This window comes from Arachis stenosperma, chromosome 7 (genome assembly GCF_014773155.1).
Source record: "Arachis stenosperma cultivar V10309 chromosome 7, arast.V10309.gnm1.PFL2, whole genome shotgun sequence".
Taxonomy (NCBI): Eukaryota; Viridiplantae; Streptophyta; class Magnoliopsida; order Fabales; family Fabaceae; genus Arachis; species Arachis stenosperma.
Window position 1 is genome coordinate 74,934,098 of NC_080383.1, and position 24,935 is coordinate 74,959,032.

The window sequence follows — 24,935 nt, forward strand, 5'->3', positions numbered from 1 at the left end:
ATTGTTTCCCATGTATTCATGCACTTATTGCCATTGCTAGAAGAGATAGATCTGGCACCTATGAGCATCCATTACTAAAGCTTGGTGTAGCTAAAGTCACCTACCAACATTGTATCCAGTCTGTTAATAGCAAAGAGTACTCGAACAAGACAACTTATTTGGCTTTAATTGCACCTTGAATTATGAAGCCTATTGGTTGTCCTGTCACAAAAAGAAAGAAGGACCCTTCTGAAAATCAGTCAAGTGCAACCAAGACAAGAAGAACTTTTTGAGTCACATGTAGTAAATGTGGAGAGTCTGGTCATAACTACAAGACCTATAAAAGTCCTCATACTCCTAACAAAAGAGCTAACAGAAGAAATGCAGCAAGAGCCAATGTTAGAACAACCACCCAAATAGTAAAAGAGATTCAACTCTCTCAGTTGCCTCTACAAACACAAATAATCTTATTCATTGATACTCTTCATATTACCCCTTCAAGAGGATTTATTTGGTAATTTAAAAACTTTATAAGAATTGCTATGAAAATTTTAAAAAGTTAGAAAATGCATTATCTTTTAAAAAATCTGATAAAGATTAAATTGGATACTCATTTTTATCAAATTGGTGCTAATGCGATTGCACAATCTTAAGGACCTTCAACCTTAGCAGGCACAACAGCCACCAATGTGGTGAGTTAACTTGGTCAATAAGTTTACAATTATTATATTATTAACCTAAGTTTATTTCTTATTTTAACCATGTTATCATTTTTTGTTTGGCAACTATAGAATGTTGGATCAGTGCAACAATCTATTTGGAATGAATTTAATGCTCAAGCAAATGCAAGAGCAAAGCAGCCTACTATTCAGCCACATTATGCTCCACCAATCCCATCTAGCACTCTACCACCAATTCAATTGCCTCAATCACAAAGTATCTTAGCAAAAACTATGGCCGCCGTAAGTAAAGAAGCTGCCTCAAGGATGTTTTAGTTTATATCTAATCCAAGATTCAAGGTACCAAAGAAGAAGTGATTCATATGTGCATAGTATTTAGTGGTTTTTTGTTTTACGGATGTATTTTGGAACAACTTTTAACTCGCCTTTTGATAATACTTTGTTATGATACATTATTATGGTACTTTCTTTTTATTCATCATCCTACTGCATGTATGAAAGTATGTTTAGTGTTGTTAGAATTGTCAATAATATGTTTTTTGAGATAATAATATGGTTGGTGTTTTCTTTTCGTTCATAGTCAATTTAGCATTGCCAAGAATAGGCTTCTTTAGACATTATCATATCAATTATGATGAGATAATGCTTCAAACATTATCTGTTATCATCATAGTACTTACAAGTTTGTATTACTCTACATTTTAATCTTTGTCCATTTTATTCAATTTTTATTCATGAGTAAATTATGATAAATAATTGCCACTAATTTCCCTTGGAAGAAATCAGAACTATCACATTCATTGCTAAATTGGAATATGCATACAAAGACCATTTCCAAAGCTAATTTTCTACAACCGCCATACACAAAATACATAATCTAACATTTTTCAAGATTTTTCAAAGTAAGAAACCAAGCTAAGATCACAAATCCTATAACAAAATATGCTATATTGGAGACTGTGTTTCTCCACTCTATATTTGATAACGAATTATTATTTTTCTCTAAAGTATGCATTCTATTAATCTCCGCAGTTTTTTCTCAAACAAACCATCAGCACCACTCATACCATGCAAAACACTAACATTTTCTACACTTCCATTGTTGTAACCAATATAAAAAATAGTCTCACCCCATGCAAAGAGTTTGTAGTGATTAAACTTTTTCTATTCAACTAAAAATTAGAAAACCTCTTTTTATCTCAAATCTATGTTACATTCATATCACTCATATGATTATGCACAAAGTTGTATTATTAATTTACATCGTACTTTGAATCACGCAGAGAGAAGAGTGAGAAAGGGAGGACGAAGGTGGAGTAGAAGGCAGAGAGAAAAATGAGAAAGGGAGGACGATGATAGAGAAGAGGCGGAAAAAGGAGTGAGAAAGGAAGAACAAAGGTAGAGCAGAGGCAGAAAAAGGAGTAAGGAGGGGAGGATGAATGTGGAGTAGACGCAGAGAGAAGAGTGAGAAGAGGAAGACAAAGAGAGGAGGGTGCGGCAACAGTGAGGGTAGCAGTGGCAGAGAAAAAAGACAACAGCAAAGAGAAAAAGAGAAAAAGATGAGAGAAAAGGAGGAGGGTAGAATTTGAATAGAAAATAAGAAAGGAGAAGAAGAAAGATGGATTAAGACCAGGGATAAGAGTGCCATTTTAAAAAATTACTAAAGATTAAAGAGTAAATATTTGTGTCTTATTCAATGTGTCTCAGTGTCTCATCATTTTGAAGAACACCAAATACATGTATTTTAATTATGTTTGTGTGTCACTGTGTCTTTCAAAAATTTATATTTTAACAAACAAACAGTTAACGTGTATCACCATGTCTATATATTAGTGTCTGTGTCCCATCAAATAAACGTATCCATAAGTAATGATCTTTGTATTTTTTGTTATGTATTGTAAGAATCCTTTCTCAACATCAATGGAGTTATTTGTCTATTGTTAACATTAGAGATGATAGCAGAGGTGGAAACGGATTAGGATATTGGTCTTATTTGTGAACCTTGATTCTAGTCCAAAAAAAAAAAAATTTGACAAAAAAAATACAAAAAAAAAGTTAAAGATAAAAAAAAATACAAAGAAACATATTTCAGAATAATTTATGGGTAGTGTTAGAGTATTTTAATGTATAGTGTTAACGTAATTTATTTACGGATATATTTGTTTATTTTCATAATAATAAATATTAATAAAACTAAAAAATTAACAATAATATTTAAAAGTAGTTAAAATAATATCGACAATAACAATAAATTCATAATAATATTTGAAGATAATAATAATAGCAGTAAAAGTAATATACCAAAAATAATAATAACTATAATAAATTACCAACAACTATTATTACCGAGTTATAGTTTAATGTAGGATTTAGAATATAAAAATAATTGTTTATATAATTTATAGTATTATAATATACATGTTATGATTTAGAATGCGTGGTTTAAATATTTGAGCTTTAATATGTTGTCATTTAGAGTTGTTTGACAATAAAATCACTGGCACCAACATTCAAAATCCATAACGAAACTCTAAACTAAACTCACATAACATTTCCATCTCATAGGTTGAGTTTGTTTCTGAGAATAGAATAGGATAAAATAAGATACTAATGAATAGAGATACAAAATTTTATATTTTTATATTTTATTTAGTGATAAACTAGAACAAATTATGAAAATTTAATTTATTCTCATTTTTTATTTAAAATTTTGAGATGACAAATATAATAATAAAAATATATAATTATAAAAAATTAAAAAAAATAATGAAAAAAAGAATAAAAAATAAATTGTATTCCTTATTAGTGTCTCTGTGTCTTTCTTGTATAAAATATATTAATTCAATGTCTCTGAACATACTATCTCTGTCCATATCTTCTCTGTCAAACATGATTTTGTAATGTCACGGTGTTTAAAGAACCCAGTTCTAATTCAATGCCCACTATGGCAAAAAACAATCACGATAAACAACAAAAAAGCCCAAATACCCCTGGCCCAATATCTTCTACTCAGGCTAAACTAAACTAATTAACATAGTGTAGCAAAAGCCAAGGTGTGCCAGTAGCAAACAGGATATGCTTTATATTAATATTTGTCATGAAACAATATTTATTTAGACATTTGTCAAAATCCTAACGTGACAGCAATAATACATTTAATCTCTAAGGTAGTAAGGTATTGCATCACCTTTGAATTCTGTTCTGTATACAGATTACCTAGCTGGAAGTATGAGCATTTCAGGAATCAGAGCCCATGTGTTCTACTGATCCATTTTGATCTTTTTTACCTGTTTTCTTTCTAATTATTATGCTTACTGCTCTTGATTCCTTACCATCTCCACGTGCTAATATGATTATCTAACACATTATCTTTGTTACAACTTACAAGGATGAACGTAGTCTAGTACTACTTCATTAGGTAATTGTTTTTAGTATTAGCTATCTATGAAACCAATCCCTTCTACTTATGTTAATTTAATAGATATGTGGATCTCAATGAATAGCATTACAAGTGACCAAGAAGGAACAAATTACAAAGAACTTTGATTTCGCATTTACGGAGTAGTGCTATGCTATCAATTTTGTCCTTGAAATGGGCAAATATACTTCCATTATACTAGAACATAGTCCAAATGTGTTTGATCAGCTTTAACGAGATTTTTCTCAAAATTGAATGAAATTAGGAAATCCAATAAATCTGATATTTTTTTCTCTGCATCTTTTCTTCTTGTTTGCATAAGCCTTGTGTTGATTTTCACTTTTGCATTCTTGGTTACCTCAACAAGAAAATTGCAGTCTGGTGATAAGCTTGCCAAGAAACCCAATAGATGCGACAGAGGCAATTGCTGGTTATGTCTGTCTCCGATTACAAAATCTTTATTATGGGTTAGTCAACTTCGATCAATTGAAGGTATAAGTTTCTAATAACTTAACATAGTTTTGTATTGCGGATGAAATCTGGTAAAAAAACAAAATTGAAAAGTCGATTCCATCTAGGATGGAAAAAAGTGAAATGTATTTCATTATTTGATATATAAAGTGGAAAGAAACTTCTCAACATACTGAATTCATTGACAGGGTTGGAGCCTTGGAGGAAATGCAACTTCTGATCTTCTATCTTGTTTGAATCTGAGTGATTGGATCACACATTCACTCTATTGACACAACAAGGTACCTATATGCTCTTCTCCTTTGTCTCACACTGAAGAACTTGCATGGGACCGGTTCAAGATCTTTACAGACAGCATTGGCATAAAAGGAAATGTGGTTGCTGATGAAGAAGACTTATCTTGAATTGAGGTTTTTAATGAATGAATTCTCATCTTTATTCGCCAATAATGTAACATTTTCATCCAGATTATTCACAAATAGGGTATGCTTTCTCTTGATAAATTGTTAGGTTTTGTTTTTTCTTTTTCGTCAGGCTTTTGTAGTAAGCTCAAATAAACGAGTACTATCATTTCACTCACACATTCTTAATGGATGAATAGCCTTTATTTCAGTGACCTAATCAAATCATGTGCATTATATTTACTTATCCAGCATATGCAAGCCCGTTTTAAACCTTGGTTTCTGACATCTTAATCTTGTTTTGGACATTGCATATTATTGAAAAATCAAGTAAAAACACGAATTTGATCCAAACTGAATACAACTCATTTGATCTATGTGCATCAATGAAGAAAATGGGAAGAATCTTCTTTCTTTTTCTTTTCTTCAGAATCTCCCATCTTAAAGTTTATATCATTGCACCAAATTCTTAGATCTCACACTTCTAAACCCACCCATTATTGTGAATTAAGCTTAATTTCGAATTTATCACATCTGCCACAGTTTTCGGTATGCTTTGTTTAAAACTTAAGCTAGGTAACACTATTTTCCTTCCTCTTTCCATATACTCTTTCGGAGCTTGAGGTTCCTGAGAATTTTACATTAGAAAAATTTATTTCCTTAACATAAAGTTCACGTTCTTCGACGGATAATCAGATATTCTGATTCAAGCAGCACCGGCGTTTGAGGGTCTTACTATATAACGGTCATTGATGTCGCTCACTCTCAGCTCGAAATAATAAATAATTACTTAACTAAAAATGATAATATAATAGATAATATAATGAAAGTTAGGTCTTTTTGGTAGACAGTTAGAAATTCATTTGATAATTGATACCGAATTAAAACATTCGAACAATTAAAAAAAAAATAAATAGATTTCTTATTTTTTGTCTCATGGACATTTTTGTCCTGACTATTGAAAAATATTTTTAAGTCATTGACCTTCACAAAATTTGGACAGATAAATCCCTGACGGAGAAGAGACTTTGGACGGAAGGACTGATCCGTCCAAATTTTATGAAAATCAGGAACTTAAAAAGTACTTTTCAATTGTCAGGACAAAAATGTCCGCAGAACAAAAGTTCAGGACCTATTTATCCTTTTCTCAAAAAAAATTCCAAACATATGTAACCCTGTCAGACCTTTAAACTTTGATTATCTATGCAGTGAAAATTTACAAAACTGCAAGTTTCAGCTCATTCTAAATCAAGATACATAAATTCACGAAGTTACAAGTTTCAGTCAGTTAATTCTAAATCTTCAAGATACACCAATTACAATTTATACTTTCCAGATACCAAAAACTAGAAGTAAACATTAAAAAAAAGGGGGTAAAATTTCAGTACCACCAGCACCACCACTAAGACCCTAACCTCTGAAGAGCTTCTTGAGCTTTACGCAACTGTGGCTCCGCCTTCAGAGCCTCCATGTAAGCCTCAATAGCTTCTTTCTCCATTTTCTTTCCTTCATAGTACTTTCCCAACAGAAACAACGCCTTCGCGTTCTTCGGGCTAATCCTCAGGGCCTCCTGCAGATCCGCCAACGCGGGATCGGCCCGCCCTCGCTGGCCCGGGCCCACCGTCATCCTCAGCTCGGCCCGCTTCACCAGCGCGTCGGCCCTCTCGCCGTCGCTGAGCGACCGGGCCAAGGCGGGGGACAACGCGGCGTCGAGGGAGTCGATCGCGGCGGCGCTGAGGCCGCGGAGGTCGAGGGCGAGAGCGATGAGGAGGTGGGCGGCGGCATCAGTAGGGTCGAGAGCGATGGCCTGGCGGGCCTCGTCCTGGGCCTGTTTGGCAAGGGAGGAGGCTGAGGATCGGGAAGGGGATGCCCGGGCCTTGGCGAGGATCTGGGCCCCGCGGACAAAGTGGTGATTGGCCTGGACGTGGGCCCGGTTGCGGTTTCGGAGAGTGGAGAAAAGCTTCTTTGGGGCGTCGTGAATGAAGTAGAAGGAGAAGGCCATAAGGATGACGAGAAGGATCTGTAAAACGGTGTCGTTGAGGGATGAGTCTTTGTTGCTGTCCATTAGGCTGAGCCCTGAAGCGTGGATTTGGGATGGAAAAGGGGGTGGGGGATTTCCTAGTTTCCTTTGACTTGAAAAAGTGGTTTTAGCTTTACACACTTGGCTACACCATATTTCATTGGCTTTCTCCATTTTCTCGATCCCCCTTCTGTAGGGAGTGGTCTGCCCTGAAAAAAAATTTTAGATAGTCATTTTCTCTTCTGTATTATAAATAAGACAGTGAATTTGTAGTTTTTATGGAGCCGCCTAAATAAAAGTGTTTAAATTTTTTTAATATTTTTAAATAATTAAAATTAGATCAGATAAATTAATTTAATTAAAAAATTAATAAATTATATTTTGAATCGATTTAAATTAATATTTTTTTATAAAAAATAATTATAATATTTTTATTATAAAAATAACTAAAATATTTTTATTATATATATATATAAAAATTATAAATTTTAACTATTTTCTTTTTTTGTGCCGTTAGAGTTTAGAGTTTTTAAAATTAAAAAATATATATAATAAGAATTTTAGTCATTTTTTATAATAAGTTTATTGTAGTCATTTTTTATAAAAAAGAATATTAATTTAGATTGGTTTAAAGTTTGATTTATTAATTTTTCGGCCAAATCAATTTGTCTGATCTAATTTTGACAAAAATAATATAGTTTAATCGATTATATATAAAATTTTAATTAATAAAAAATATTTTAGAAAAATACGTTTTAAATATCTTTATCGAGGTGACTCCTTTTATCTTAATTGACTAAGTTAGTTCAAAATTATAATTTGTTGAATTGTAAAACAAAATATAAAACATGATTAGTAAAATATAAAAATTATAAAAAATTTAATAGCATAAATTAATTTTACAAATAATAAAATAAAAAGTAATTATTTAAATTAGTTTTTGAAATTTTTGAAATCGAACATTTTAGTCTCTTATGTTTTAAAATGCATAAAATAATCATCAACGTTTATTTCCGTTAGACAATACAGTCTCCTTCCATTAGTCGATTGCTGACGTGGAATGTTAACTCACACACATGATCGTTAAGTGTTCACATGTGCATTCTGGACAAATGAGTCCCCATGGTAAAGTACAAAACAGTCTCAAAAAATTTTAAAAATCTCAAAATTTTATTAATAGAAGTATTCTATCATCCACAATGTTAGAAAGCTTGCAACGAGAAGAAAGCGAGGGTGGCAGCGATGACGAACCAAAACGTCGGGAGAGACTTTGAAAAGTGAGGGCGAAGTATTGTCCGAGGAAACAAAATAAACGAACTAGAAACCAATTATTTCTGAAAAAAAAATGAACTTAAACTCTGATACCATGTTAGAAATAAGAGACTAAGCTAAAGAAAGTGTTTTGTGTATTATTCAGTCCGAAGAAAAATACAATGTACAAGGGGTATATATACAGCTGCTAGAGGAACCAAAGTAATAAAGACATAGAATCATACAATTAATATACAAATACGCTATATAAATAGTTGATCTGATTCGATTCTAATTATTTTCTTAACACACAATATACTTGTAATTGAAATCTACAAATTTAAATAACATGTTAAACTATACTCTCATCATTAAAAAATTCATGTCGATCATGACTTTCAACTAGAAAGAAACTAGTTAGTGATATTTTCAACAACAAATTCAACTTTCAGCAACAAAATCAAAGTATAGTGATAAATTACAGTAACAAAACTGAAAAAGAAAGAATAGAAAATTTGTTGAAACTCACCAAATCGGGACCAGCTTCTGCTTGCGCGAAAAAAGCTGACAGCAAGACTCAAAGCAAGAAGACGACAACAACGATCAATCTCAGGACTGGCTGCTTTTGTCACCGACAACGACGAAGATCACTCCGAGATCTTGAGTGCAAGACCGGAGACAAGAGAGGGAGAGAACTTGAGATTGTGAGAGCCAATGAACAAGAGATGAGAGAGCTTGAATTTCAATAAAAAAGGAAGATGAAGAAGACATTGACGGCAAAGGGTGTGGTTTTTTTTTTGTCAGAGTGAGTGATTAGTGAAGGATTAGATTAGGACCTAAGATTAGGTTTTTTTTTTGGTCAAAATTAGAGATTAGTGAGAGATTGAACTAGAGCCTAAGATTCGAGTTTTTTTTTTTTTTTTTTGTCAATATCCTAATTGTATTTTTAAATATTTAAAAACTTAAATGATATATTTCTGTGTGTCCGTATTCATGTATAGTGTTAATATTAGCCCACAAGGTAGGTGAAAAACTGTTCACCTCATTGAACAAATCCATCTAAGTAAATAATGACCATATAAATTCAAAGGATTATTATTATTGTTACCAGCTAGTGTATTATTAATAATGTACAATAGTGAATAGTTAAAATTCTTATTTATAGTAATACTAATTGAAAGTTGAATTTTTTTTTCTTATTCTCTATTGCATTAATCAAAGGCATAGCTTCAAAATTTAAAACCATCAAATCAGGGATAAGTATTCAACAACTGCATTAATTAATACAAGAGAAGAGAAGAGAAGAATACAAAAAGAGACTAAAATTATACCTATACATTCACAATTATTACCTTTAGGCATGTTCACACTCTTCAGAGTCTATAGTTTGAGACTTTAGTGTGTCGCATGATAAGGGTAAACAGCATCACACTAGGTGTGACAATTGTTATACTAAAACGATTAATTATAAAAAAAATTGAAATCAAGCATGTAAACAAAGGCTTTTGCAAAACATGACAACTGCTTTTATGAGGAGTCAAGCCAAGGTACTACAAATAAAAAACTTTACCATCAAAAAAAGAGTAAAGGATTTGGAAACAAGGTCAACATACTACATGTCCTTTCATATTTGCTTTGGTCAATTTTGATTCCACAAATGAAAGCATCTCAATTCAAATACAATTGCCATTCTCCAAATTAAACAAGATGTGATGTACAATCTCACAATAATCTGCAACAGGTGAATTTTAACCACAGTAAATAGAAAATGAAGTAGATCAGTCCAAAATTACCAAGCACAATAGAAAATTGCTCAAGATTAATTCGAAAGGGAAAGAAAGTAAGGGTATGAACTATGGAGATTGTTTTTAACTCAAAAGTTATAATAAACCTTAAAAAACATAAAATTCTTATTTCTCTTTATAAAGAGTGATATGATGCGTTGGAACTACATTTTAGCAACTTTAATTACACACGAAACTAAATAAAACCGAAAGTATTCGTACATTCATTTCAAGTTCAAAATATGTCACATCCTGACTTCTATCAAATACTAAGAGGAAAAATAGAAGCTTACTAGTATCTATCACATAGCCACTTCAGAGAGAGGCTGCCTGCAAAACTATTTAAAACACTTTATGCTCAATGAAGTCCCGAAGAGCAATTATTTTGATAGAATTGGACTTCAAACTCTTTATTGCTTTAGTAGTTGCTATAGCTCCATTAATCGTTGTGACAATAGGAACCTTGTAATCCAAAGCCATCCTTCTCAGAGTTAAACCATCTATCCGATCAAGTGCATCACCAGAACTCGTTATCACCATTAGCTGAATGTCTCCATTGGCAATCATGTCACCAGCATGAGGCCTACCTTCATGCATCTTCAGCACTCTCTCAGCTTGGATATTAGCTGATTTAAGAGCAAGAGCCGTTCCAGAAGTAGCAAGTCTTAAAACCAACCTCGACGAAGGTCTTTGCTATCTTCTCAAGGTGAGGCTTCGTTAAATCATTTAAGCTAAGGAACACAATACTAGAAGTTGGTAACTTCTGGCTGGAAGCAATTTGAGCCTGAGCAAATGCAGTATTATACAAAGAGTCAATACCCATGACCTCACCAGTACTTCGCATCTCAGGACTTAGAAGCACAGCACAGCCTGCGAATTTTGATAAGGGAAGAATAGCTTCCTTGATACACACATATTTAGGAATGACCTCTTCTGTGAACTGTATATCAGAGAGACTTTCCAGACATGAGAAGGGAAGCACATTTAGCCAACGGGTGACCTATTACTTTTGATACAAATGGGACAGTGTGAGAAGCTCGAGGGCTGGCCTCGAGCAAAAATAAATCCTCTGAATTAATAATTGCATACTGACAATTCATGAGTACCCAGACATCCAGTCGTTTTGCCAATTTTTCAGTCCATCGTGTGATTATCTCCAAGCAAGAATATGGAACAGTTCTTGTGGGAATAGAGCAGGCAAGTCACCAGAATGTACCCAGCCTGTTCAATGTGCTCCATTATCCCACCAATGACCATATTGCCATGTGAGTCAGTCAGTGCACCAACGTCAATTTCAATGGCATTAGATAAATACTTCTCAATTACTACAGGTGGTTCTGGATCCACCTCAACAGCAGTTTCAAGATAAGTCACAAGTTTATCATTACTATAAACAATCTCCATTGCTCGACCTCCCAGAACATAGGAAGGGCGAACAACAACTGGGTATCCAATCTCTGTCGCATTGGCAAGTGCATCTTTTTCACTCCTGGAAATTCCTCCCTTTGGCTATTAAATCTTTAATTCATTGAGCATCACATTAAACCTTTTTCTGTCCTCAGCAGCACCTATGGAATCAGGGGATATTCTCCAAATGTGTACATGACCAAGCCCACTGGCACACGCTGGCTTGTGTTCATCCAGGTATTATTGTATGGGGAGAGACAATTTCAATGGTGCTTGACCTCCAAATTGCACAATGATACCATTAGGTCTTTCCAAGTCAATAATGTTCAAAAACATCTTCAACGGTCAAGAGTTCAAAGTATAGACGATCACTGGTGTCTTAATTTGTAGAGACTGTCTGAGGATTTGAATTCACCATGATTGTCTCATATAGAGAGAGACAGAACATAAAGCCAGCACACATACCAAGCCAAAAGACAAGGCATGTAATGTAACATTTGAATTCAATATTTCATCAAGATCAAAGGCTTAACTCGTGCAATTCATCAGATTTACTCTCACATTAAGGTAACAGTTTTTGCATTTAGAGAGAGAAAAATGAAGCAAGTAGAGAGATAAAGAAGAGTTATGTATTTTGTCTTTACTTCGTTTTTGAGACGCAAATTTGCAACCAGTAAAGCAGGAATATTCAAATCTGTGGAATCTAATCAACATAAAATAGAAGAAAACTCCTAAGAGCAAAGGATGCATGACAAGCAGCAATAGTCAAACTCAATCCCTTGACCAATTCTATTTGGTCCCCCACCCAAAATTAAAACATTCTTTCTTTTAGTAGGAGCTGACTCACACCCAAAATCATAAGAATACATATAAAGAGTATTAGCTTCAAATTCTGCAGCACAGGTATCAACTTGCTTATATGCTGGAGTAACACCCAGAGACAGTCGCCTGCACCGAACTTCCATCTCAGCAGATTTAGTTGCAAATGCCATCTGTTTATCACTAAACCCTCTTTTCTTAACATCATAGAAATCAACATTCGTCAAGTCAGACAAATTGTGGGACATCAAGAAATTTTCCACATCAACTAGCTCCTAGAGCTAAGTGAGAAACCATTAGTCAATATAACTCAGCTCGAAAATTTCATCCATGCTCATGCCTTTTTTCATTGCAGCATATATGGCATGAATGCGTTAGGGTTAGGAACTTGAATACTATACTTCAATCATTCACAGTCATAGTCCAACTTTTTCACTTTTGAACAACCCCATCTAGGGTATCCGTGTTCCAGTGACAGGATAACTTTTTGAAAGGACTCTTGGAAGATTCTCCATATAGCCATTGCCTACCAACAGACTTCATCTCTGTTGTCAATATTGATTTTGAACCAGGAAATTTATCAAAAGAAAACCGAGGAATCTGAAATATAAATAGCCATGGGAGAGAAGTGCATGAGATTCAGAAACAAGTTTGAATAAAATTTATCAAACATATAACAAAAAAGATATTGTTAATGATTCATAAACATAATACTGATTTTGATAACCTAGTATAAATGTTGGTTTATCAGATTACAGCTCTATGATTGGCTGATGCAAACAAAACTTCAAGATAAACTACAAGGAACGAAGATTCAGAACTTAAAATACAATATCAACAACCAAGACTTGTTCTACAAGCATATAAGGGATGTAATAATGCTGCCAAAGAAACTAATAAAATATAAGTCCTGGACAGCAATAGAATTTACATTAGTTCTACTATAAATGTTCAACAACCAAACTACAATCAAAAATGAAAATACATGATGAAATTATCATCGAGTCACTAACCTTTATAACCACATAATCTATGGGGGGCTCATAATCAGCAATGTCCTTTTTTGTTGTATTATTTGGGATTTGATCCAGTGAATACCCTACAGACAACCTTGTTGCCATTTTTGCTATCAAAAATCCAGTAGCCTTCGACGCCAGGGCCAAGGACCTTGAGACTCTCGGATTCATCTCGATCACCATCACCTCACCATTTATAGGGTTGATAGCAAACTGCACATTGGATCCCCCACATTCCACCCCAATCTCTCTAGTTATAGCAATGGAGTAATCTCGATTGCGCTGATACTCCTTATCGGTAAGGGTCTGTGCTGGTGTAACAGTGATTGAGTCACCGGTATGAACTCCCATGGGATCAATATTCTCAATGGAACATATAATAACCACATTGTTAGCCAAGTCCCTTATAAACTCAAGCTCATACCCCTTTCACCTCAACAAGGACTTCTCAATCAAAACCTGACTTGTCAAACTAGCAGCAATTCCAACCTTGCAAATCTCCTCAAACTCTTTCCTATTCTAAGCAATCACACCACCTGTTCCACCGAACATAAAAGCAGGCCAGGCCTAATGATCAGCGAAAACTCGCCAATCTCATTAGCAATTTCCATACACTCCCTAATGATGGTTCCTATCCCAGAAAGCAGGGTCTTAATCCCTATGTTCTTCATAGTCTGCTTAAACAAATCCTTATCCTCAACCTTCTTAATAGTCTCCAGCTTCGCCGAATCAACTCCACACCGTTTTTCTCCAAGCACTGCTCTCAGAGAGCTTCACAACGAGGTTGAGGGTGGTTTGGCCACCCATGGTGGGAAGCAGAGGGTCAGGGTGCTCCGCTTCGAGAACCTGCTCAACCAATTCAGGGGTCATAGGGGTAACATAGGTCCTTTTGCCATAGGTTGTGGGACGGGGGAAGAAGTCGGTTAAGAAGGTTCTTTTTTATGTGAAAGGTTTAAAGTGAAAAGAGGAGGAGGAGGAGGAGGAGAAGGAAGGGGAATGGGAGAGGAAGGTTTAAAGTTTGCTTTTCTCAACTCCATGAAGATGAAGATGTCCATTCCTCTGGGTGTGTTGCATATGAACTTGAGAATTATATTAAGTTATTTTAATACCATTTCTCTTTACTATAACTTATTTTCTTTACATCATATTTATTAAACTTGAGATATTAACATAAAAAAACACTAAAAAAATAATAGATAAATATATAATCACAGAGAAGGAATTAAACTAACCATGTTCTCCAAAAGATTATCCCAGGCCTTGCCACTAAGCATAGCAGATTGCAAATTTAAGCAAATCAAGAGGCACATAGCTCGCTAAATTGTAGAGCCAGATTACACCAGCCCAATCTCATCCCATTCCCTTGATTCTTGCAAAGCTCCAGTTAGCATATACTGCAAGAGCAGTTGCCACCTGCCAATTACAGAAAAATTTTCAGTTACAACAGAAGAAAACCAAGCCAACACATATCTTTACATATTAAGTTGCTGAGAGGAGAACAAAGAGAATTAAGATTACCAGCTAAGCAATCATGAAAGAACCCAGTAGAAGAAGACCAAGTCTTTCAACATAGGACCAGCTGCAAGACCTAGTGACGAAAATTAGTGCCTGGCTAATAATACTGACTTGTAGGTAAAGGGCTGCCATCATTTCTGCAGGGCTCTGTCTCAGAGACCTTACACCAAACTTGTCCCGCAACAACAGAAAGTTAGTGTCCATAACTGTCACAATTTCCACTAGTAGGTGATAACATGTGAACTTTTCATAGATGAATCTAATGTATAAATTTATAATAGAGCTCATCCTTGCTGATTTCTACCTACAACCAAATATACTGAAAGAAACGTGAAATTAAATTGATTACCAAGAAGAAGTCAGTGTCCTTCATAAGCCAGAAAAATACTACTGTCATTAGTGCCAGGTAACTTCCAAGCACAATACCAGTAGCAAATATCTCCATCAATTTCCAGCTATCAGTTTGTGGGGATGGTTTCACTCTATCCTTGGATATTGTCATAATGGTACCTAAAGGGATAATGGTGAAGGAAAATTAAGTTGAAAAATCACACAACAGTCCAAGCAAACTACATGAAGGTCATTCAGCACAATATTATCTTACCATCATTTAGTATGGCCATGATCAACACCATAAAGGGTGCAAAATCAAACTTCCAAATCAATGCAATAAACATGAAATTAAACTGCAAAATAAAAAGTAGATCAAATAAAATTATATGAACTATTTAATTAGGTATGTAAAAGAACATTTTGGTTGTTCACCTATTTTCAAAACTTACCACAATACGAATGGTGATTGACACTGCATATATCTGCCATAAGCAAAAATGAAAAATTTTGCCATGTTAGAACACTAAAATATCAAAAAAGTAGAGTGAAGTGATTAAATTCTGTAAGCAAGGAAACTAATGGTATAGTTCTTCATCCTTTGGACAATTGCTGAGATGATAAGATATCAGAGAATTAGTGAGTAGAAAAGATGATACTACGCTAGATTGCATGAAAAGAAATGTATTATTAATGTTCTTATTAGTATGAGTAGCAGCGATGATATATATAGATACATCACAGACTTGTCTTACGAAAAAAAAAATCAAAAAGGGTAAAGATTAACTAATATAAAACTATAACTACTCTTTAACTATATCAATTGTAGAATTTATATCAATATGGATACTCCCCACAATAGAAATTTACAAAGACTTAAGCACGAGATACAAAACAAGTATATGCTCGAGAAGGCCAACTAGCCCAATGATAAAAGAGAAAAATAAGAGCAAACAAGTTTGATTATCATAATCAAAATGCTATTAATTAACAGTAATACTATCTGTAAAAAATAAAAAAAAAATAGCCACTAGTGAATTATTGCATATATTTAGCATTTTATAATTTTTTTTTATTATACTGCTGAAATAAGTTTGATTGTTAGCATATCATAAATTTGATTATTCTAATATGATAAATTTGATTGATTATTTTAGTGATAGATTATTTAATTGATAAAAATATTAATCAATATGTATAATACATACAAATATGTAATAGTTAATTTGGTGATTAATTTTTTTTGTGTGTAGATAACGTTTTTTATTAACTAATTAACCATTGTGACTTTTGAACTATTGAAACATAAACACATTATATACTACACCAATATTCTATAATATATAATTACTCAATAATGCTCTCTTCTAGTTCTAAAATTAGTACTTGTTAGTTCTTAAAATAATTGAGGGTGGGAAAATTAAGTGGGTTTATCTTAATTTCGAATGAAAAAGTTTTCCACAAGTTAAAAAAAACTAAAATTGTTTTTTTTTCCTTTCCCACTGGCTCTATGATCTTGGCTAGAGTATTTTGCATTTATTAGGCTGGAAGTGAGTCAAGCCAGTTCGAACTCGACTTGTTAATAGCTCCATAAGCTGAACTCGTGAGCTGATGAGGTGAGCTTGAGCCTGGAATTAAGCTCATAAATTAAATGAGCCGAAATTGAGCTTGAATAAGCTCAACTCATTAGCTCGTGAGATGGTTCGATTATATATATATATCCTATGTACATTTAGTTTATACTTTTAATATTATATATATACATATAAAATAGTAATATATAATTTTATATATATTAATGTTCTTATTTAAAATTTTATAATTATTTTTTATGTATAAAATTAATATTTTTTAATATATATAAGTTATAATTTATTGATATAGAATTATAGATTATGTTTCTGTTATTTAAGCCAGCTTGTGAGCTCAAGTCGGCTCATGAACTTTCAGTGAACCAAACTTGAGCTTAAGAAATAGGCTTGATTGTTAATGAGTTGAGCCATGAGCCAAACTCAATTTTCGTGAGCCGAGCTTAAGCTTGGTCTGGCTCAGCTCAGCTCAGCTCACTTCCAGCCCTATGCATGTTGACCTTAAAAACAACAACATTAGCCAACTTCGCTTTATGGTTCACTCCTACTACATACTGTAACCTTTTTTTTCCTTTTAGGTCCTTACAACTATACTTTTGCCATAACAAAGTCACTCCACCCCTCTTCTACGAAAAATTATTGGTTATGGAAAATGTGGACACACTCCCAATTGGATATTGATACACTCTTTACGGCATGAATGTGACATTTTCTTAAACCCGTTTTAGACTAATCACAAATGTTTAGACTTTAGATAGTAACATTAGCTGCCTAAGAAGGTAACATCTCTATAGTGTGAACATAATATTATTCCAAAGCTTTTTTTGTTTTAACATAACATCGGTTAAATGAATTGATGGTTCAAGGCCGAAAGAAAAAAGCTGAATTTCTGATAAGAACTTACAGTCAATTTAATATGCTAAATTTGTAGTGGGTGAAAGTTGGCAAAAGTAGAAAGACTTAAGCTTATGCATAGTTCTATGTGAGTGCTCTAGAAACGGTAGCATTAGTTTCACTGCCATTGATGCTGAGACAGTTTTCTTCATCCACTTCCTGCTCTCATTTCAAGGTGCCAACATGAATCCCAGTGTTGTGAGGATCTTGACCCTAGCCTCCTTCCTCCAAGCCAAAATATTCTGTAAACTAAAATATTAGTCCGATCATTTAATTACCAACCAATCAGAATAAATTTTAGAGATATTAGTTACTTAATTGGAGATAGATGCGAGTAATTTCTGTTATTAGTTACCACATTGTGTTAGTTTTTTTATAGTTAGTATCTCTAATGTAAATCTAAATCTCACCATTAGTAAAATTCAATTCTAGCTTTCTGTCAATTTTTTCCTCGTTTATCTGTTAGCATGGATTATAACAGTAAATGAATAGCATAATATTTTTTAAGTTGAAAATCAAAATCAGCTTATATACTAATACTTAAATTCGTGAAGAAAAAGCACTTTGAAGGGAGCATGCAATAGAAAACAAAGTTTATATGGCAGAAATTTTTTTAAGACAACACATTATGTGCGAAGGGACAAAAAGAAAAAAAAAATAGAATGAAAAGATCCACCATATGAGCTGATGCAGTAAAAAGTCTCGGAACAAATATGACCAAATGAACTACTCTTGATTCATGGATCAAAGAGAAAAGCACAACCAATAAGTAGTTTCAACAGAGGGAAATACGTAACTCTTGTGCCAAAAGTTTCAATATAAATCATGCATACCGTTTCTGACCATATACATGCATATTTGTGCCATTATAAAAATTTTAAGCATCAATAATATTTTTAAAACAAACAAATAGAAAAACAAAAATAATGAACAACAGAAAAAGGAAACATATTAATTAGATGGTATCCTAAACAAAATGATGTAACTATAGCAGCATTTCTCAAGAAAAAAAAAATTCATATATAAACTCCATATATCCACAGCAAGGAATGATTTAAAATTGAAGCCATGATAACACAATTACTTCCATTTAGAGATGGAAACAAATAGCATATTTCTCATAGATATTAGAAAATTACATTAACTTCTACATAATATAGCACATGCATCTGGGATTATAAATACTCTTAAGACAATTTATATACAAGTTCAGATTATCTCGAGCTTGGAATAGAACTGGAAACTTCAAAAAAATTCAAGCAACATAGACCAATATCCAAGTGAACCTCTCTAGACCTGATTATATTCAAGGTTCACAATTTAATTTAGTAGAGAAAGAAAGATATTTAGTTCTAGTTAAGAAAGAAAGAATGAGGTTTATCTACTAAAGCAGCAAAATGAAGATAATTATGGTCACTCCAAAATCTTCGAGGGCAGTAGCAAATGCCACATCCCTTTCATATGCCTCTCCTAATCCTTTACTGAAAAAGTTTAAAAAATATCGATATTTATTCAGAGAATAAATTTAAAAAATATCAATAAATTTTCAGGACCATACTAATGTTCTTAAATTTCATATTAATTAAGATGTGATATCACCTCTTCTACATGCAACCATGGCAAGATAAATTATAAATGATGACAAAATGCAATGTGAATTAGAGTGTTTACTGCACAATCAACCAATATATCATGCAAACATGCAACAGTAGCAATTATTGTTTACTAATTGGATTTAAAATTAAAAAAAGCAAGATATGAACAATGACCAAATTATAAGATAATTTTCATTTAACAAATACTAACAGGAAAAACTATTCTCACTAAGAGGGAAAACAGAACCTTACTAGTATATATCACATAGCCACTTAGGAGAGAAAGAGGTTGCTGCAAAACTATTCTGACTCTTTACACTCAATGAAGTCTTGTAGAGCAATCATTTTGATAGAATTGGATTTCAAACTCTTTATTGCTTCAGCAGTTGCAATAGCGCCGTTAACCGTTGTGACAATAGGAACCTTGTAATCCAAAGCCATTCTTCTCAGAGCTAAACCATCTATCTGATCAAGTGCATCACCAGAACTCGTTATCACCATTAGCTGAATGTCTCCATTGGCAATCATGTCACCAGCATGAGGCCTACCTTCATGCATCTTCAGCACTCGCTCAGTTTGGATATTAGCTGATTTAAGAGCATGAGCTGTTCCAGAAGTAGCAACAATCTTAAAACCAGCCTCGACGAAGGTCTTTGCAATCTTCTCAAGGTGACGCTTTGTTAAATCATTTAGGCTAAGAAACACAATTCCAGAAGTTGGTAACTTCTGGCCAGCAGCAATTTGAGCCTTAGCAAATGCAGTATTATACAGAGAGTCAATACCCATGACCTCACCAGTACTTCGCATCTCAGGACTTAGAAGCACATCACAGCCTGCGAATTTCGAAAAGGGAAGAACAGCTTCCTTAACGGACACATATTTAGGAATGACCTCTTTTGTAAACTGTATATCATAGAGAGACTTTCCAGACATGACAAGGGAAGTGTATTTAGCCAACGGGTGACCTATTGCTTTTGATACAAATGGAACAGTGCGAGAAGCTCGAGGGTTGGCCTCAAGCAAAAATACCTCCTCTGAATTATTAATTGCATACTGACAATTCATGAGCCCACAGACACCCAGTCGTTTCGCCAATTTTTCAGTCCATGACCTGATTGTTTCCAAGCAAGAAGACGGAACAGTTCTTGTGGGAATAGAGCAGGCAGAGTCACCAGAATGTACCCCAGCCTGTTCAATGTGCTCCATTATCCCACCAATGACCACATTGCCATGTGAGTCAGCCAGTGCATCAACGTCAATCTCAATGGCATCAGATAAATACTTGTCAATTAATACAGGGCGCTCTGGATCCACCTCAACAGCAGTTTCAAGATAAGTCACAAGTTTATCATCACTATAAACAATCTCCATTGCTCGACCTCCCAGAACATAGGAAGGGCGAACAACAACTGGGTATCCAATCTCTGCCGCAATGGCGAGTGCATCTTTCTCACTCCTGGCAATTCCTCCTTTTGGCTGTTCAATCTTTAATTCATTGAGCATCACATTAAACCTTTCTCTGTCCTCAGCGGCATCTATGGAATCAGGGGATGTTCCCCATATACGTACATGACCAAGTCCACTGGCACATGCTGGCTTGTGTTCATCCAGGTATTGTTGTATGGGGAGAGACAATTTCAATGGTGTTTGACCTCCAAATTGCACAATGATACCATCAGGTCTTTCCAATTCAATAATGTTCAAAACATCTTCAACGGTCAAGGGTTCAAAGTATAGACGATCACTGGTGTCATAATCTGTAGAGACTGTCTCAGGATTTGAATTCACCATGATTGTCTCATATCCTGCATCCTGCAAATATAGAGAGAGAGACAGAATACGGGAAGATTAATCATTTTAAAAGCATATGCCAAACCGAAAGTCAGGACACATACCAAGCAAAAAAGACAAGTCATGTAATGTACATTTGAATTCAATATGTCATCAAGATCAAAGGCTTAACTCGTGCAATTCATTAATTTTACTCTCACCTTAAGTTTACAGTTTCACTTTTAGAAAGAAAAAATAAAGCATGCAGAGAGATAAAAAAGAGTTATATATTTTCTCTTTACTTGGTTTCTGAGCCGCATATTTGCAACCAGTAAAGTAAGAATGTTTGAATGTGGAATCTAATCAACATAAAATAGAAGAAAACACACCTGAAGAGCAAAGGATGCATGACAGCAACAATAGTCAAACTCAATCCCTTGGCCAATTCTATTTGGTCCACCACCCAAAATTAAAACCTTCTTTCTTTTAGTGGGAGCAGACTCACACTCAAAATCATAAGAGGAATACATATAAGGAGTATTAGCTTCAAATTCTGCAGCACAGGTATCAACTCGCTTATATGCTGGAGTAACACCCAGAGACAATCGCCTGCACCGAACTTCCTTTTCAGCAGATTTAGTTGCAAATGCTATCTGTTTATCACTAAACCCTCTTTTCTTAACCTCATGAAAATTAACATTCGTCAAATCAAACAAATAGTGGGACATCAAGAAATTTTCCACATCAACTAGCTCCTTGAGCTGAGTAAGAAACCATTTGTCAATGTAACTCAACTCGAAAATTTCATCAATGCTCATGCCTTTTTTCATTGCAGCATATATGGCATGGATGCGTTCGGGGTTAGGAACTCGAAGACTGTACTTCAATTGTTCCCAGTCATAGTCCAACTCTTTCACTTTCGAACAACCCCATCCAGGGTATCCGTGTTCCAGTGAGCGGACAGCTTTTTGAAAGGACTCTTGGAAGGTTCTCCCTATAGCCATTGCCTCACCAACAGACTTCATCTGCGTTGTCAATATTGGCTTTGAACCAGGGAACTTCTCAAAAGCAAACCGAGGAATCTAAAATATAAAAAACCATGGGAGAAAAGTACATATGGGATTAAAAAACAAGTTTGAATAAAGATTATCAAACATATAACAAAATAGATATTGTCAATGATTCATCAAGATAATACTAATATTTGATGACCTAGCATAAATATTGGTTTATCAGATTACAACGCTATAAGCTATTGCAAACAAAACTTTTAAGATAAATTACAAGGCAAGAAGATTCAAGACTTCAAATATAATATCAACAACCAAGACTTTTTCTACAAGCATATAAGGGGTGTAATAATGCTGCTAAAGAAACTAATAAAATACAAGCCCTCAACAACAATAGAATTGACATTAGTTCTGCTGTAAATGTTCAACAACCAAACTACATTCAAAAGTGAAAATGGATGATGAAATTATCAACGAGTCACTAACCTTTGTAACCACATAATCTATCGAGGGCTCAAAACTAGCCGGAGTCTTTTTTGTTATATCATTTGGAATTTGATCTAGTGAATAGCCTACAGACAATTTTGCTGCTATTTTTGCTATTGGAAATCCGGTAGCCTTCGATGCCAGGGCCGAGGACCTTGAGACTCTCGGATTCATCTCGATCACCATCACCTCACCGTTCACAGGGTTGACAGCAAACTGCACATTGGATCCCCCACATTCCACCCCAATCTCTCTAATTATAGCAATGGAGTAATCTCGAAGGCGCTGATACTCCTTATCGGTAAGAGTCTGTGCAGGTGCAACAGTAATTGAGTCTCCGGTATGAACTCCCATGGGATCAATATTCTCAATGGAACATATAATAACCACATTGTCAGCCAAATCCCTCATAACCTCAAGCTCATACTCCTTCCACCCCAACAAGGACTTCTCAATCAAAACTTGACTGGTTAAACTAGCAGCAATCCCAGCCTTACAAATCTCCTCAAACTCTTCTCTATTGTAAGCAATCCCACCACCCGTTCCACCTAACGTAAAGGCAGGCCTAACAATCAATGGAAACTCGCCAATCTCATTGGCAATTTCCATGCACTCCCTAATGGTGGTTCCTATCCCGGAAGGCGGAGTCTTAATCCCTATATCCTTCATAGCCTGCTTAAACAAATCCCTATCTTCGGCCTTCTTAATAGCCTCCAGCTTGGCCCCAATCAATTCCACACCGTATTTCTCCAAGGCGCCGCTCTCAGAGAGAGCCACAGCCAGGTTGAGGGCAGTTTGGCCACCCATGGTGGGAAGCAGGGCGTCGGGACGCTCCGCTTCGAGAACCTGCTCAACTAATTCAGGAGTCATAGGGGTAATATAGGTCCTATCAGCCATATCAGGATCAGTCATTATAGTAGCAGGATTTGAGTTTATTAGAATAACTTCATACCCTTCTTCTTTGAGAGCCTTGCATGCTTGCGTTCCACTGTAATCGAACTCGCATGCTTGACCAATGACGATTGGTCCAGCTCCAAGGATCAGAATTTTTTTTATGTCTGTTCGTTTTCCAACTTTGGTCGCAGTGTCAGCAGCGAGAGCAGGAGCAGCAACAGCCGCTGCAGCGGCGGTGGAAGACACGTGACGGTGTTCGTTGGAACACAAAATTGATTTTCTTTTGCCATAGATTGTGGAAAGGGGAAAGAAGCGGATCTGGAAGGTTGCTTTTGGTGCTTTAAAGCGAGAAGAGGAGGAAGAGAAGGAAGGGGAACGGGTGAGGAAGGGAAGAGGGAAATTGTCCAGGCGAGTAATGCAACTTCCGACTCCCATTAGCAGAGAGAAAGAGGGTTTAGGTTTTGGCGTGCGATGAAGCCAACCCTTTCGCAGAGAGGAAGAGGGTTTACTTTCGCAGGGGTGAAGAGGGTTTAGTAAGGGTTTAGTAATAGTGTGGAGTGTGGGTGCAGCGTATTCTCTGTGATTAGCATGATAGGGATGCTCAACTTTTGTTGCCCTTAGGGCTTGTTTGGGTGAGCTTCTAAGAAAAGATCTTTTTTCGAGTTATCTTTTTTTAAAAGATCTTATAAAGAAGTAAAAGTAATTTTATGTTTGGATATCTCATGTAAAAAGGTCTTTTTATCTATCAATTATGTTTGTGTATAACAATATAAAAGTACTTTTTTGTTTATTTATTACATGAAAAACATCTTTTTTTTTAAGGAAAAAAGATCTTTTAAAAAAAGATGTAAATTACAGCTTCTCAAAAAAGATCTTTTTTTGATTTTACTAGTGCTTTTACTTTTACTACTAGAAATTTGCCAAACACGTTAAAAAATAAAAAAAGATCTTTTTTCATTGAAAAAAAATCTTTTTTTAACAAAATAATAGCGCCCAAACATACACAATTGTCATTTCATCTTATTTAATTACAGTTTGTCTAGTGAGTAAATCTTTGCAATTGAAACTGTTATGATTAATTCATTATACCACCAAGTCAATCTTATCTTCTTAGTCATGTTGAACCGTTACATTATCCTGCATCTATAGCGTTATAATTATATTCCTGATTAATTTTATTTTACTATGTTAATCTTGCACATATTGGATGCTGTCTCCAACTTCCAATAGACACTTCTTCTTGTGCAATTTTTTGTTCAGATATGCATCTGATTATCCAGCAAGAAATAAATTTAAAAAAAAAAAAGAAGAAAACGAAAAATCCAAATGGTATTGTTCTACTCGATGAATAAATGTTCATGTGAGTTGAAAACCATTTCCAGAAGATGGTTCTGTTTTTACATCGGTTAAATTATTGTGAACTGCAATTGTCTTGGAAACTATTTGACTTTCAAAATTTGAAAACACCCCCTCCACCCCCTGGTGTATTTGTTCGATATTAATTCTCTCATTCTTAAATTAGGTCTTATATTTGTTTCTCCTTTGTTCTAGCTGACTGGATTTGTTATTGATCAGGGCCTAGCTGCCTTAATTAGATTCTTTGTTG

The 24,935-nt window shown here is 34.6% G+C and overlaps 2 protein-coding genes and 2 pseudogenes across 2 annotated transcripts; all 4 read right to left on the bottom strand.

The window, feature by feature from the left end:
• Window positions 1–6,351: 6,351 nt before the first annotated feature.
• LOC130939938 (uncharacterized) lies at window positions 6,352–7,143 on the bottom strand. The gene has a single exon (XM_057868002.1). It carries the CDS (start codon window positions 7,141–7,143, stop codon window positions 6,352–6,354), a length of 792 nt encoding a protein of 263 aa, XP_057723985.1.
• A 3,027-nt stretch (window positions 7,144–10,170) lies between these two features.
• LOC130939939 (carbamoyl-phosphate synthase large chain, chloroplastic-like) lies at window positions 10,171–14,392 on the bottom strand (annotated as a pseudogene).
• Window positions 14,393–14,454: 62 nt separating this feature from the next.
• LOC130939940 (ATPase 5, plasma membrane-type-like) lies at window positions 14,455–16,406 on the bottom strand (annotated as a pseudogene).
• A 1,081-nt stretch (window positions 16,407–17,487) lies between these two features.
• On the bottom strand, window positions 17,488–23,869 carry LOC130941064 (carbamoyl-phosphate synthase large chain, chloroplastic-like). Its single transcript, XM_057869436.1, has 4 exons — window positions 22,436–23,869; window positions 21,329–22,021; window positions 19,422–20,981; window positions 17,488–17,816 (listed from the first exon to the last, which is right to left on the bottom strand). The coding sequence occupies exons 1-3, from the start codon at window positions 23,762–23,764 to the stop codon at window positions 19,470–19,472; spliced, it is 3,534 nt and encodes a 1,177-aa protein (XP_057725419.1). The 5' UTR covers window positions 23,765–23,869; the 3' UTR covers window positions 17,488–17,816; window positions 19,422–19,469.
• Between the last annotated feature and the right edge of the window lie 1,066 nt (window positions 23,870–24,935).